We start from the raw sequence: 16,707 nt of genomic DNA on the forward strand, positions 1-16,707 counted from the left end.
AAACCTGTTACTTTGTTAAAGCTATTGTACTTTTTTAGAGAGACCTCAATCAATTTATCGATACTAATCGTTCACCTGTGTGGGTTCGTCACATTCCCCTCCTATTATCATCCCATGCAGTGTCCGAGTTAATAGCATTGGGTCTTTTTTGCAGGCGCACCAGGGATGAATTGTATGTTTTATTGATAAAATGTTTCAAGGTCGTCATTTGATTGGAATTCAAACAAAACATGACAAGCGTTTCATGCTTTCTTGAGAGTCGGAAGAGATTGAGTTTGTTCTGTCATGACACACTGAAGGGAGCGAGCGCACCTCACTATACGGAGGGAGTATCACTGAATTGATTTGGTGAGTATATTCGACAATTTATATTTTCTTCTTCCATACTTTTGGTCGTCTACCCCTTATTTCATTTACTGTTAATGAGTCATTACACACACACACACACACACACCCTCACAAACACACACACACACTCTCTCAAAAGGGTGATTTTTTTTCTCTCCCTTTTTATTTCTCTTGGCATTGAAGTAAAAAATCACACAATTTGGAGTAAATTTAGATTGAACATCCGACTACATCACACAAACTTCACTCTAAAAGGGGTGAGATTTACTCAACAATTGAAAATCACTCTTAAATTTTCGTTTTCATATACTAACGCTGTTAAAAAATGTTGAAAAATCTGTTTACTATATTTACCTTACAGTAGTTGTTTAAACAGTTTGAACAGGTGTGAAAAAATCTGAAACACCAAAGTTTAGTTTAATCCTTAATTTTCAATGAATTAAGCATGGTTGCTTAAACTGTTTAAGAACTAGAAGCTTCATATAGTAAATAGCGTTATATAAATAGGTTTCACGTTACACCATGTATCTTTCTTAAAGGACAAGTCCTTCCCAACAAAAAGTTGATTTGAATAAAGTGACAAAAATTCAACAAGCATAACACTGAAAATTTCACCAAAATCGGATGTAAAGTAAGAAAGTTATGACATTTTAAAGTTTCGCTTAATTTCACAAAAGAGTTATACGCACATCCTGGTTGGTATGCAAATGAGGAGACTGATGACGTCATCCACTCACTTTTTCTTTTGTATTTTATTATACGAAATATGAAATATTCTGATTTTCTTCTAGTGTCAAGTGAAACAACGATTAATTCCTCCCTGAACATGTGGAATTAGAGTTGTTTAATACTATATGGTTCAGTCAAGTTGTCATTGTCAAATCTGTAAAAAATGTAATATTGTTTAATTCAAACAATAAAAAACAAAAGAAATAGTGAGTGATGGACATCATCGACTGACTCATTTGCATGTCACTGAGTTGTGCATATCACTGTTTTGTGAAAAATAAGCGAAACTTTAAAATGCCATAACTTCCTTATTTTACATCCGATTTAAATACAATTTTCAGTGTTACGCTAGTTTGATTTTCTCTATTTATTTGAATCAACATTTTCTGGGGTGGACTTGACCTTTAAGCAATTTTGACAATGCCATATCTCATTTGAAGCAGAATGTTGTCCTGGTCGATATGGTATATACCATTTTTAAGAAAATCGATTGAAAATGGGACAGTGCGGGCCAAAAAACTACCATGGCAACAGGGCTCAGCAGCCAATCAAAACCAAGGTTACCATGGTAGTTGCCATAATGGCAAATTTATAACAGTTGCAACTCTTTATGAAACAGACCCCAGAATCAGCTTAATAGGCATTCAAATAAGAAAATGAGGACTTTTTTTCATTCTCAAGAGACGATGATTCAGCATTTTTAGGCCACGCCCCTCAAAATAGTTTCTTTTTGGCCCGCACTGTCCCATTTTTCAACCGATTTTCTTAAAATAGTGCCATATCGACCAGGAGAACATTCTGCGTCAAATCAGGTACATGTATGTAAAACTTGATTCTGAAATATCTCCCATTTTTTACCCCAGACAAACCCAACTCGATTTGAAAAATGCCCTCCAGTTTAAAAAACTGTAGTCAACATAACGATACTGAATGAAACACAATAATAGCATTATAAACTACCAACAGCAATAATAACTATGGAAGACGATGTGGAGATGAAATCAATAAATATATAAATAAATGAATAAATGATTATTATGTAGGAAGGGAGAATATAAAATTAAATGATCTATGGGTGTGTAGATAAAGAGATCAGGGTTTAATGACTTGTTGTTAGTAGGCCTATACAATAAGGATGGATGACTGGACGGACATAAAGTTGTATATTTTTCCCCTTATTGAGTTTGCGATATCTATCAATGAAAATAGCCATCAAAATTGAAAGTGGGTTGAAGTTATTGCGCCCGAGGGAAGAAAAAATGATACAAAAAATAGAATTAATTGTTTCATACATTCAGTAATGGGCCTATTTTGTTTCGTCCTCTACTGGAAATAGATAAACGGACAATGAAATGAAGTTGAAGTAAAGCAAATTTTTAAATCCTTTTTATATAGATGTTCCAAAAAATAATGACATACATATTGACTGTCGTCTATAAGGTCAGCCATTATGACTGATTAACCTAGACGTAAAGTGTTTCCTAGGTAATTGGTTACATACCAGCTTGGCGTTTACCAGCAAAATGCTGTCCAGCCGAGTTCCTACAGGAGTTACCATAAACAGAAACAAACTAGGCTTTCGAGAAGGTTCCCATTCCATTTCATTATAATATATTATATTTCGTGTCATTTTGTGATTTTATTGTTGAACTTGAAGTGAAATAAATAAATCAATCAAACCCAACACACAGGGGGAGACAAGACGACCCCCTCCCATAGGCCGTTGCATACAATTTCGGATTTCGAGGGGCACCCTAGTGATCACCGCCCATTACGACAATCACATACCCCCCCCCCCTCCAACACACACACACACACACACACACACACACACACATACCATTATACATGGTATATCGACGCATGAAATAACCTTTTTACGGGCATTTGACAATTCTATAGCGTAATATATCTCTATCAGGTCATATCCACCATATCTATCATTGCAATTTCGTTACTTCATCCGGTAATTAATTGTGGTTATCCGTTCGCACAACTATCACTAATTGTTGGAAAATGGGCGGGAATTAATATGAGCTGAATCATTGTCAATGCACAATCGTGGCCTTCGATGGTATTTCATTAGTCTCTATGCATACATGCAATTATGATTCGAAGAATCTATGCTAGGTTAATAAGCATATTATTGTCCCGTAGCTAGCAACAAATAAAACGGACACTGTGCTTGTTTTCTGACGTTGACGTTGATTGTTTAATGGAGCTTTCTATTGTTACGTCACTTGGCTCAAGTATTCACGTCGCATATTAATGAACACGTTTTGTTCTTAATACTCTCACTCTGAAATTACAGCAGTAAATGATGCAACAAATCTGTAGCTGCTGTATAGTGATTATGGAATACAATTTGCCAGGGTTTTTGTTTTTTTCCTACAAGATTTATGTGTGTTAAGTGACTGGTTAATTTGTGAAAGCCTCATTTTTTTCATTCGAGACGTCTTAACAGTTGGTTTGCCTGAGGAGTACCCTACGCGCACCATGCCAACGCAGAAAGTAAATGTAAAACCCGCCGAGAATGGCACGCCAGGAAAACCACCGTTGGCAACGCGAAAGAGCAAGATATTTGCCATCTCACAACCACCAACAGAACCTGGCTTCGGTAACGACATCGAGAAAGGAAAGGACAAGGTGGTCAAACTGGTCAACGGGAAATTGAATAGGAATGCGAAGGTCAACGGTGCGATTAAAGAGAACGGCAACGACGAGGCGATGTCGTCGCCGAGACCATTTCATCCTTTTATGTATCGTGATCGTATGTCATGGATCGCTGTTCTATACACGTCGATTCCTGACACAATCGGACTTTCCGGCATCAAATACGCCATCAATGTTGGTGAGAACAAAATAAGAAGGTAAACTATACTTATTATATTTTTACTAATAAAAATAATTAAAATAATGATATAATGATATCAATGATGATGAAAATAATGATGATGATGATGACGATAATTATAACAATAATTATAGTAACAGTAAAATAATAATAATAATAACAATAGTAACAATCAAGAAAATAATGATGATGATGATGATGATTATAACAATAATTATAGTAACAGTGTAATAATAAAAACAATAGTAACAATAATTATGAAAATAATGATAATGGTTGAGTGCAGAGCAATTTGGACCAATTTTTAACAGAGGAAATAACGCCATGGCTGAGATTTGAACCGGAGACCCGCTGTTACAAAGAACGGAGACGATATGCGTCAAGTACACAATATCACTTCTGTCGTCTAAACAAGATATGAACATGGTTTTCGGGATGATTTTCACCCTTATTTCAGATTATTCTGGATTCTCTTGATCATGGCTGGCTTTGGTCTAACATGTTATCAGATTGTGGACAGAATCACGTATTTTCTGAAATATCCAACAAATATCAACGTCGCCTTTGACTTCGAAGACCAGCTTCCATTGCCAGCTATCGCCATTTGTAATATCAACCCATACAGGTAAGAATTTTATTTTGCCCACCCCCACCCTTCTTTCGTGCATGCTTTCTGAATCATCGTCTTTGTATATTATGTATTTAATTCCAACGATTGCCCACCCCTCCCCCCCGTCACCAGGCACGGATCGAGGGGGCTAAGTGGCCCACCCCCATTCTTGTAAAAAAAATAAACGCATTTTCTTAACTACCCAACAAATATAAGCATCGCCTTTGACTACAAAGACCAGGGGAGCGTTTCATGAAAGTTGTCAGCACTGACAAGTTGGCTTTCTCCGACAGTTACCATAGTAACAGTCAGAGTCAAGTGCCTCACAGCCAATCAAAACCAAGGATTTCACTGAAATTGTCGGCACCGACAATTTAGTCAGTGCCGACAACTGTCATGAAACACCCCCAGTTTCCATCCCAAGATATCGCTATTAGATCAACCCATACCAATTTCTGTTACATCAACCCATTGATTCATTGTTCCTTGTTCAAGTTCAAGTTCAAGTTCAAGTTTTATTTCATTTCTCAACTCAGTACAAGATAAGGAATAATTACACAGATATAAAATGATAACCGTACAAATCAATACAAATAAATATACATTGCAAGCAATATGACTATACAAGAAAAGTAAATAAATGTTTATGGTAAACACTAAATAACGTGATAATCATATTAACCAATAACAATATATACAATGGAAATAGAACAAAATGTATGCCATTCTCGGTAAAAAAAAATATTTAAAAAATGCAAGGCTACCTTTATAACTCTTTTTTTCAATAAGTAAGGTTGAGTAAATGGAGGGATCCACTAAAAAGCAGGGCTTGTTGGGTGTGGACCCCTCAGAGAATTAAAGATTTGTAAAGTACAGGTATAAAACGAAAAGGAGAATGAGAGAGAGAAAAAAAGAATAAGGTTGATGTGATGGTCGATGAAGAAATATCGAGATAATGGATAAATAATTATATGAAAGGGATAGGGTGGTGCACATGTGTGGTTGAAAGAAGAAGAGGAGAAAAAAAGCAAAAGAGTGAAGGACATAAGACCGATGAAGGAGAATGAGCGGAAGAGAGCGAGGTAGAGAGACGGTCAGGGAGGGGGGGGTGGAAAGATGAGGGTAAAAGGGAATGGTTATCGACTGTTCAATTGGAATTTGCTTTATATGATTCAAGAATTTGTTTCTTCAGTTTAATCTTAAAACTGTTCAAACTGGCAGCATTTACGATGTCATTGATGAGTGAGTTCCAGTATTTAGGGCCATAGAAGGTAATTGTTTTTTGTGCGAAGAGAGTACGGGGAAGGTGGTAGCGACGGGATTGTCGGGTTGGATAATTGTGAATAGTGTTGTTTTTTGTAAACATGATCATCAAAATGTTTGGTAATTTATTTGTGTTCAGTTTGTACATGAATTGTCCTGTATGAAAAAGAAATAAATCCGGAAATTTGAGGAGATTCGACTTGAAGAACAAATCATCAGTATGACATCGAAAAGGAGCATTGTGTATAATCCTTATAACTTTCTTTTGTAGAATAAGCATTTTGTCGGTGAGACTCTTGTAGGCGTTACCCCAAGCCAGTATTCCATAATTAAAATACGGAAGTATGAGTGAGAAATAAAGTGTAAATAGTGTTGATTTTGGAAAGAAATTTCGAAGTTTGTTCATTATACCAACATTCCGCGATACAGTTTTGGAAATATTTTGAATATGAATGTTCCATTTTAATTTATCGTCAATTGTGAGGCCTAAGAATTTGGTTGATGTGACCCTATTGAGAGGTGTGTTGTCCAAAAGGATGTCTCCGCGTTAAAAGTATCAGCAATTGCTTGAGGTTCTTCAATAAAATCGTTAGTCTCTGATTTAATTTTAATAATTTTTTGCGTTTTACTGTTTCTGTTTAATGTTCTGTTAATTATTTTCCATGTGTTTCTCATATTATTTTTATTAAGCTCAAATTGCAAAGCATAATAATTTTTTTTCGCTTGTCGTAGTAAATTGGTCAAAATATTTTTATATCGAGTGTATTTTTCACGAGTCTTATTATTTGGATTAGTTTTGTATTTATAAAACAGATTATTTTTTCGGTTTATCGATCTTAGGATAGATTTAGTTACCCATGGAGATCTAGGGTATTTTTTATAGTTACTCACTCGTTCTCTAAATGGTATACAAATATCAAATTTATCCTTTAAAATACCAATGAAATTATCGTAAGCCTCATTCACATCTTCAGAATTATAAATTTGTTGCCAGTCAACTGTACTTAAATTTTCATTGAGGCGTTCTAAATTTCTGACATTTAAACTGCGAGTTTTTATTTTAGAAGTACGGCTATCATCTAGTGTGTTTAAAAGAGAAGTTCTACAAAATATAGGGTAATGGTCAGATATATCAAAAATAACGATTCCTGGTTCTAAAGGCATATCTTGCATATTAGTAAAAATATTATCAATTAAGGTGGAAGATCGGTCTGTTACTCTCGTAGGTTTAGTTATGGTAGGTAAAATAGAAGCCGAAAGAACGATTTCGAGAAAATCGTGAGGAAATCCTTTAACATTGGACTGCAACAGATTGGCGTTAAAATCGCCCATTAAGAAGCAGTGTTTATTTTGAATTATTGGGCTTTGTAAAATGGTTTGGATATCTCTTAAGAAATCATCATGGTGACATTGTGGAGGGCGGTAAATCACCCCTATTATAACATTCCTTCTGTGTTTATTTTTAACCTCTATAAAAAGTGATTCAAGACTTTCAGTCATGTGGGTAAGATCTTTTAAACAAGAGTAATCTAGGCGGCTCGGTATATACATACCAACACCACCTCCTGGTCTATTATGTCTGTTGTTTGCGAGTAAATAATAATCATCAATATTCAAAAGAGAGTTACTAGAGTGTTGGAGCCATGTTTCAGTCAGACCAATAATAGGGCTATTATGTGAATTGAAATGTTCTAGAAGTAGATCAAGCTGATCAAAATTCTTGTTCAGGCTCCTTATATTTAAATGTAAAAGAAACGTGTTTTCATTGATATTGTTCAAACTGTTTGATTTGAATTCATTTACCGTTGGTTTCAACAGAAGAGATCTCATCGAAGGCACACCGTTCGGAAACATGGTGACCCACTACGTTTGGGACAAAACCACATTCGACGTGACGCCTTACGAAGCTACCTTGAACGGGACCAACATGACCCAGCTACTACTTGATCTCAAACATCCTTTGAATGACACCGTGTTACAGTAAGGCAGCATTGTTTCGTCTCATCTCCTCGCGAGCTCACCCATACACTATGTATTTATTTATTTATTTATTTATTTTTATTTATCTATTTATTTATTTATTCATTTATTCATTTATTCATTTATTAATTTATTCATTTATTCATTTATTCATTTATTCATTTATTCATTTATTCATTTATTCATTTATTCATTTATTTATTAATTAATTTATTTATTTATTCATTTTCTTTAATTTATTTATCTATCTATTCATTCATTCATTGGTTTATTCATTTTTCATTCATTCATTTTATTCATTAATTTATTTATCTATCTATCTGTCTATCTATCTATCTATCTATCTATCTATCTATTTATCTATTGTTATTTACTCATTTATTCACTTTGCTATTCATTTATTCATTCATTCATTCATTTCTGGTATCAAGACAGGGTGACTCAACATCACAAGTGATGCTGGTCTTCCATGAGGCCTAGCTGTTTATTGGCGTAAATCCGTGCATGACGTCATACTATTCAAGTGGGGGGGGTGTTAAACAATAGATCATCCCCCATGAACAGTTTGTTCACCGCTTGAGTTTACACCCGCGGCCCTGTTCACAATAAAACAATAACAATTGGATTCATCTCGATATTGCTTATGAAGGAGGCTAATATTTGTCTCCCTATTTAATAGTCTATATAGCTATTCCATGCACTTTCCGCTCTTCATACAGGTTTGTAAATGGATACCTGGTACACTATTACTTGGATTTAATTAACGATAATTATTGATTGTGTTCGGGAGAATTCAAATTTCTATCATATTTTTTTTTAATTTCGATTATTGTTCATGTAGGTATATATTCTTGAAGTGCCGTGAGCATGATGAGCACTGATAGTGGACCTTTGCGCTTAACAAGTAGCCACTATTATTATTATAATTATATAACATTTTTTTAGCAGCATCTGATTATGTAAATTAAAAAATGTTGAACAGTAAGGCGGAATCCTTGGCGCTCGTTCGATTTCCTCAAAAAATATTCCCGAATATGGCAGGAGGGGGGTTACCTTTGAGGAATGGCTGCCTTGAATTTAGAAGTATTCGCTGTGCAATTATTGATGCGTCCGGTGCAGTCCACAACACTTCTACAGTTTTACATGTTTCAAAAGCAATTAAATACCTTTCTTCATGTTTCATCTCTTTCAGAGTTAAACTTGGGCATGAGCAATTACCTATTTCATCATTTTCAACAAGGTTCACTACATATGGAATATGTTACACGTTTAATTCAGGTGAAGATGGCCAACCCCCAATTTACGTAAAAGCCTCAGGTAGGTCGTTCAGTTATTAAGCAGAGAGTGAAAAGTACAATTGTTTTTGCTATATATGACACTGCCCCAATGTATGAATACGTCGTTTGCCTGGAACCAACTCCCAAACGAAGTTGTAGAAATTTCATCATAACACCACCATTGGTGTTTGAGGACAAGATGAAAGACGCATCTGCGTCCTCTCCTAACATTAGGAAGTTTCAGCGACCAATACGCAAACGCTTTCTTGAACGTAGGGAATCTATTGTCAAAAGCCCTTCATTTAAAATCGTGCCCATTCGTGCAAATGTGGGACAGAAAGCGCATCCATGGTTCGTGCCATAGTTCCGACTTGTTCACGCCATATTCCCGACAGGTTTACGCATAGGCATGGCATGAATAGTTCACGCACTGTCATGCCATCAATTCATCATCATTCATGGGAGCATTAAATCGGACTCTATGAATTGCCGATCGTTATGGCCAAACTGCGCATGCGTATGCCTTTTCGCCGAGCAATTCTTAGATTTGCGGGAAGTATGCGTAAATTATTCGTGAGCTACTCGTGAACTAGTCGTGAATAGCCGTGAGCTAGTAGTGAACCAGTCGTGTACTAGTACTAGCAAGGGCGTAGGCAGGTTTGAGCATGGGGAGGTGGAACTAAAGTGGTATGGGGGTGCAAATCTTGGGGAGGTGGAACTAAAGTTTGAAAAATCAGCTGTTGAAAGCAGAAGAAGGGGTACAAATTTCGTTTGTTTGCCCGTGTCGGAACTCCTCTGCCTCAGCTAGAGGATGCACGCGCATGCACCCAGGGCACCCAAGCCACGCCCTTGGCTTGTCGTGAAGTGCGCAACACTCGTGCCATGGCACGACTTGGCCCGACGAGGTTGCGCACAGTTTACGACTACTTCACGCCAATGATTCCCGACATTGTAAAAGTTTGGCACGACACTTCAAGCATTGTTCCGCACAGGCCCCCACTCTTCACGACATGGAACGATATGGCACGATATGATTCGTGAAGTAGTCGTTAACTATTCGGGCCCCAAAATCGTGCAACTGTCATAGCAACATCAACGAGGTGCAATGAATACAGGACCAATTGATTACAAGGACTTAACAATCACATGAGCCGCTGCCACCTCAAATCAGAAAATAAGATAGGATAGTCTGTGATGACTCGATCTTACAAAATGAATGAAAGACCCCGACTACAACCAAATGAAAAAAAAAATATAAGATCAAATGACAAGCAAACAAATGAGAATAATATCTATCTCTCGCTAAACTTTCTCAATCTGTGAGATCTTTACACAAAATTCTCGACATCAACTCTATTCCAGGTCCTACATTTGGTCTATCAGTCATTCTGCACACCAAACAGGAATGGTACTACTTAGAAGAAAGAGACCGATTCTCAGCCGGATTCCACGTTATACTGTATGACCGGGGGACCGAACCGGTTGAAGACCTCGGATTCTCAATCAAACCGGGTACCGGAACACAGGTGGCACTGAACATTAAAGAGGTATATAATTATGAATGTCTATAAGATAATGACGATGCGGGACTAGTATTGTCATGATCGTGTTGGAAATGTGGGAGTTGCGGCGATTATGATAAAATGAGTTGATAATGAAATGGTAACGATTACTGACATCGTCAACATCGCCTGATAGTGGTTGTTGTTGTGTTGATATGGTGGTTGAGATGAGGACGGTGATGAGGGTAGTCGTATTGGTAGTTGCGATCTTGGTGATCATGATGTTGGTGATGAAGATGATCATCATGATGGCGTTGGCGGTGGTGACGATGTTGATTAGGGGCATGTTTCATAAAGAGTTACAACTGTTGTAACTTTGCCATCATGGAAACTACCATGGCAACCTTGATTTTGATTGGCTGCTGAGCCCTGTTACCATGGTAGTTGCCATAATGGCAAAGTTACAACAGTTGCAAGTCCTTTATGAAACGGGCCCCTGTAGATATTATCGAAGATGATGTTGGTGATGATGCTACTTAGTAGTGCTGGCATGATGGTGTTGATTCTAACATCGATGATGGTGCTCCTGTTGCTGATGATGGTGGGTGCAGTGGTGGTGGTGGTTGTGCGGTGGCATGGGCGGAAATCCCAGGGGTGACAGGGGGGACGTGGCCCCCTACCAAAATAGTAGTGGGGACATAATATCAAATGTCTCCCTACTATTTTTGGTATCTTAGATGGAGCAAAATACATCACTTCACAATCGAAATAATATATGTATTTTGGAATAAATGACCTTACATTTTGGGTGAAAACGTTTTTTTTTTTGCTTGTCAATTTTTTTGGATTAAAATTACCTTACATTTTTGGTAATAAACCCCCCCCCCCTTTTTTTGTTTTGCTTGTCAAATTTTCCAGGTCCTTGTCCCCCTACCTTTGGGGACAGATTTCCGCCCATGGGTGGTGGTGGTGATGACGGTGACTGAGTATAGTGGGTGATGTTTGTGGGTGATGGTTGTGGTGACGTTGCACCACTGTCATGGTGGTGATAGTAGTGGTTGGTAGCGGCTGCGGTGGTGGTTGCGGTGAAAGTACACTCTAAAAACAATGAGTAAAATTTTACCCAATATTGGGTAGAAAGGGAACATGCGTGTTTGCTGGGTATTTTTTGTTTACCCCATCTTGAGCAAAAATGCATGTATTAAGGGTTAATTTCAACGAAACATTGCGTCAAATTTACAAAGTATTTGGTATCTTCTTCCCTAACCAACATGCATGTTCCCATTTTACCCAATATTGGGTAAACCTGTTTTTTTTTTAGAGTGTATAGCTGCGGCTATATGGTATTGGTTGCAGGTGGTAGTTGTTTTGGTTGTGTTAATAGTAAAGGATGCTGACAGTTTTTGTGATTGATGATATTTAAGGAGATTGTGGGCCTGTGGAAAAATATTGCCAGACAAGCAATCAAATAACCTCGTAGAACAGCTTGGCCGATATGCACTCTAAACTATAGGGATTCAAAATAAATCCAAATTGACTGTAGGAGGGACCAATCGAATTTTTGATTTAATAATGATAATAATAGATGCAATTTATAAGGCGCCAAATCCATTAAAAATATAATGCTCAAGGCGCACAGGTGAAAAAGTGAAAAGAGTGAGAAAAAAATAGCATTAAAAAATTAGTTCGAATTCTAAATATCAGTTTTAAATCTCGAGGTATTTGAATTTAAATCCTATGATATCTAAAATGAATGTGTAGGATTCATTTGCAGGAAACCTGAAAATAGGTTTTAAATCTAGAGAGATTTGAATTTAAATCTTTTGAGATTTAAAAAACGATTCTACAGGATTAAAACTAAATCCATAATTCGATTGGTTCATTTTGCGACAGTCCATCTGAATTTATTTTCAACCCCTGTAATTAGAGTCTAAATGCTGGAAGAAAGTGAATACGCTATGTTTGTCAACTTTCGAATCTTCGCCTTTCTTAATATTTCCCTTTCCTCTTTGTCAGATCAATAACCTAGCCCATCCCCACGGTGAATGCGAGGATAAGGAGCTCGTCAATTATGACTACTACGCCCTCCCTGAATGTTACAACGAATGTATGTCAGATTACATCGTGAGTAGATGTGGCTGTAAACCAGCAGCACTACCAGGTATGTTAGACAATCATTCCAGTAGGATCTGTGGGTCCAATCGCGTATAGATGGGGGCATGGTCCGAAGCGCCCCACCCCCTCCCCCCCCCCCCCGGCTTCCCGCCCCATTCCCACTAAACCGCCCAAAAAGGTTCCACCACCAAAATGAGAAAAGGAACGGAATATAATCGAAACATGATTTTATTTTATTTTACATGTATCGTCAAAATCTTTCACAACAATAGAATTTTGTATTAAAAGGGTCAAAATATTTGTTCGCTGCATGGTGACTATATATATATTTTTTTTAATTTTGTTCCATACACCATGTTCGGCCCCCTCAAATTGGTAGCTCATTGACGCCTCTGTGTGTGTTCTAGCTACCCCCCCCCCCTTCCCTCCCTTATAAAGAATCGCTAAGCCTTGTGTTTGGGATAAAGTCCCTTAGTAGGACAGCAATTAGAATGATAAGAGACTCCGAATAGTTGAAATATTGGCCAACCTGTAATATCGTTATTATTTTGATTTTAGGGTGAAAAGGTTGAAAGGCCAATGAGTAAAAGCACTTTCATTATTTTTTTTAATAAAAGCTGTCACTTCTTGCCCCCTCTATAACGATAATCTACCAATTTTTCTTGTGATTTTGTAACCTAAAACATATTATGTTTTACTTCAAAAACGGTATTTCATTTTGAAAAAGGGCACTTTCCATTTTGAAAAAAGTGATTTTTTTCCTACGAGGAATTTTTTGGGGCAAGTACCCCCCTGGTTCCACCGCCCCTGCTAGTAGCAGAATAAGTATTTTGATATTAATTTTACTTCATTTTCAGTTTCAAATATTTAAAAAAAATCTCAAGTCATGTAGTGATACATTTATTCATATATTATTCTGCAAGTATGCATTATAGGTAGAAATATGTAAATTTAGGGAGCATAGCTCTACCTTCGTCGCAGCTCTAAAGAAAGAAAGTCCAGTTGATAGTGCATGCACTCTAAAAAAGGTTTACCCAATATGGGTAAAATGGAAACATGCATGTTGGTTGGGTAAAATGATACCCAATATTTCGTAAATTTTATGCGATGTTGCGTAGAAATAGCCCAAAATGGGGTTTAAAAAAATACTCAGCAAACATGCATGTTCCCTTTCTACCCAATATTGGGTAAAATTTCACTCAGTGTTTTTAGAGGGTGGGTGATCGTGAATATTCTTAGACAAATCACGCATGTTATTTTTCGTGGCTTAATCAATTTATAACCAAAACCTTAAATTTATATTGTTTTTTATGACTAACAAAAGAAAAATGATGATTTTATTTCTTTCAATATTCCAACAGGAGACGCACCAGACTGTGATCCTATACAATATTTCGGTTGTGGAGCTAGTTCTTACGGTACGTTCAGTTCCATGCAACACTCTTAGAAAAAAATGTGGTGATTAGAACTAGGGGCGGACCTAAGATTTTCCTAAGGGGGGCACATTTTCCCGATAAAAAGCAAAAAAAGCATCCCAAAAAAAGTTTTCACCTAAAATTGAAGGTCATTTCGTCCGCGGAAAATTTGACAAGCAAAAAAAAAGGAAGAAAAGGTCCTCACTTTCAAAGGGGGGGGGGCAAACTTCGGTAAATATTGTATATTTACATTTCAAATTTTGATTATATCTCTCAAAGGGGGGTCACGGGCCGGATGTCCTCCCTCCCTGGATCCGCCAGTGATTAAAACCTTTATTTCTCCCGTATTTGGAACTTTTTAAGGTTCTTCAAAGAAGTAAAGAAGCAGAATATGTTTCCAGACAGTCTTGTAGAACCGTTTTGTGGTATACATGGAATCCCTTGAGGTTATGTAGTTAACCTATGGCGTTCTTGATGGTGTTTCTTTGAAGAACCTAAAAGTTTTAAAAAACGGGGGGGTGTGTTCTAAAATTTCTAAGAGTGAATAATCACAATTTATCCAGATTGACTAAATTATCACCAAGATTGGGACCAGGAATATTCATTTTTAACAGAGTTGTTTTCCGATAATGTTAATCATCAGGTATGCATATTAATCTGGCATATCTTTAAATGAAATAATCATCTGACATGGAACTTACTCCCTCTCATATTAAGACAATCCCAAAATTGAATCATTAAAAAGTCCCTAAAAACTGTTTTGTTTCAGGCAACTGCCTTCATTTGATATGTTTGTTATTGTGTATTTGTCTTTGCATGTGTTAGGTAAATTGAAATTGCGAGCACTTTCGGCCATTTTGGGAAAAGCGCGTTATAAATATTGGGTATTATTATCATTATTATTACGTGTATAATTTTTTACTTTATTTTAGTCATGAATAGTTTGCATACGTGATATCAATTTTCTCCCATTGTTTTTATTAAAAATTACTAACAGGTCAATTCTTAGAACAGAGGAGCGGTGCATGCGACTGCCCCACGCCTTGTTTTCAGCGAACGTACGACCGTGAAATGTCGTACAGCAGTTTTCCCTCTAACTACTGGGCCAATCTTCTTGCTACGACGTTCTTTGCAGATCAGAACGTAACTGGCGAATATTTCACGTGAGTCTCCCCCTATGATTTGTGAGGTCTGTGCGACTGTGAGTCATAATAACTGTTGTTCAAAATAATTATTCATAAAATTAATGATCATGCCCGTTATTCAGAAAAATTGCTGTTTATGATGGCCGTTATCCATAATATCTGTTATTCATTATTACTAATATTCGTAACCGTTATTCATGATAACAGGTATTCATAATTTGGCTGTACTTGAGTGGTATATCAGATATATTGCATTCTTAAGTGTGGACATTGTACGATTCGAAGACGAGTGCAATATTGATGCTGATGAATGCGATAATTTCTGATACATGTATATCACGAAATAAATCCAATATTACTGTTTTTATACATTATTCATAATATCCGGGGTTTTCCCCAAAATTACCATTATTCATATAAAACCGTTATTTTTAGTAACTGTCATTACTCACAACAGCCCTTATTCATAATACATATAACCGTAATTCATGATACCGTTATTCATAACAACTACTATTCATAATAACCATTATTCGTAATAATTAGTATTCATATACTAATCGTTATTCATAAAAACTGTCACTCATTATATCCAATATTCATGATAAACATTAACCATTATCATCTCACTAATTATCGCTAAAATCTGCATGATTGGATCGTGTTTTTTAATAATCATACAAAAGTCAATTTAATTAGAAAAAATATATATATATATTTTCCTCATTCCTTTTATTTTCTTTTATATTACCTTACAGACAAAACATCGCTCATTTCAACGTCTTCTTCAAAGATCTGACGATTCAAAACGTCGATCAGATCAAAGCATATGAGTTCTTTAGTCTTATGTGTGAGTATATGTGTGGTTATCACATGGTCTACTATCAGTTGGTCTACTTCTTACATAGTCTAATACCACATGGGCTAAACCCATTTGGTCTACTATCAGTTGGTCTACTTCTCACATCGCCTAATACCACATGGGCTAAACCCATTTGGTCTACTATCAGTCGGTCTACTTCTCACATCGCCTAATACCACATGGGCTTAAACCCATTTGGTCTAATTGCCATGTGTGCCATTTGGTCTACGTCCCACTTTGTCTAATACCAACTTAATTCATTCTCATTGGTATAATTAGTGGGGATCGGATCCATCCAGGGGGCACTACCGGCCCTTGCCCTCCCCCCTCCCCTTTGAGAGCCACAATCAAAATTTGTAATGTAAATATACCTTTTTTACCCAAGTGTGCCCCCCCCCCCTTTGGAAAATCCTGGATCCGCCCCTGAGAATAATACCCAGTAGGTCTAATTTCCATTTCGTATACTAACTATAATTATTTTACTTTGTCAAATGACAATTCGAAAAAAAAAGTTCATTTTTATACCATAGAGCCTATAAATTAAGCTTTGATAGACCAAATGGATGTTAGACGAAATGGGTGTATCCCAATCGGAAATGAGATAAAA

General features: G+C 36.7%; 1 protein-coding gene across 2 annotated transcripts in view; it reads left to right on the forward strand.

Moving 5' to 3' along the window:
• The window catches only part of LOC129261556 (acid-sensing ion channel 2-like), a 19,871-nt gene continuing 3,164 nt past the window's right edge, over nucleotides 1-16,707 (forward strand). The window contains exons 1-10 of one of the 2 annotated variants that reach the window (XM_054899615.2): nucleotides 1-348; nucleotides 3,530-3,947; nucleotides 4,389-4,556; nucleotides 7,623-7,784; nucleotides 8,977-9,101; nucleotides 10,424-10,608; nucleotides 12,580-12,724; nucleotides 14,040-14,096; nucleotides 15,091-15,256; nucleotides 15,997-16,088. In XM_054899615.2, the coding sequence (XP_054755590.2) occupies nucleotides 3,574-3,947; nucleotides 4,389-4,556; nucleotides 7,623-7,784; nucleotides 8,977-9,101; nucleotides 10,424-10,608; nucleotides 12,580-12,724; nucleotides 14,040-14,096; nucleotides 15,091-15,256; nucleotides 15,997-16,088 (1,474 nt within the window). In that variant the 5' untranslated portion in view covers nucleotides 1-348; nucleotides 3,530-3,573. The remainder of the gene's footprint in view (nucleotides 349-3,529; nucleotides 3,948-4,388; nucleotides 4,557-7,622; nucleotides 7,785-8,976; nucleotides 9,102-10,423; nucleotides 10,609-12,579; nucleotides 12,725-14,039; nucleotides 14,097-15,090; nucleotides 15,257-15,996; nucleotides 16,089-16,707) is intronic. The other variant, XM_064099069.1, reaches the window with a different exon arrangement.

This window comes from Lytechinus pictus, chromosome 5, assembly GCF_037042905.1.
Source record: "Lytechinus pictus isolate F3 Inbred chromosome 5, Lp3.0, whole genome shotgun sequence".
NCBI classification, from domain to species: domain Eukaryota; kingdom Metazoa; phylum Echinodermata; class Echinoidea; order Temnopleuroida; family Toxopneustidae; genus Lytechinus; species Lytechinus pictus.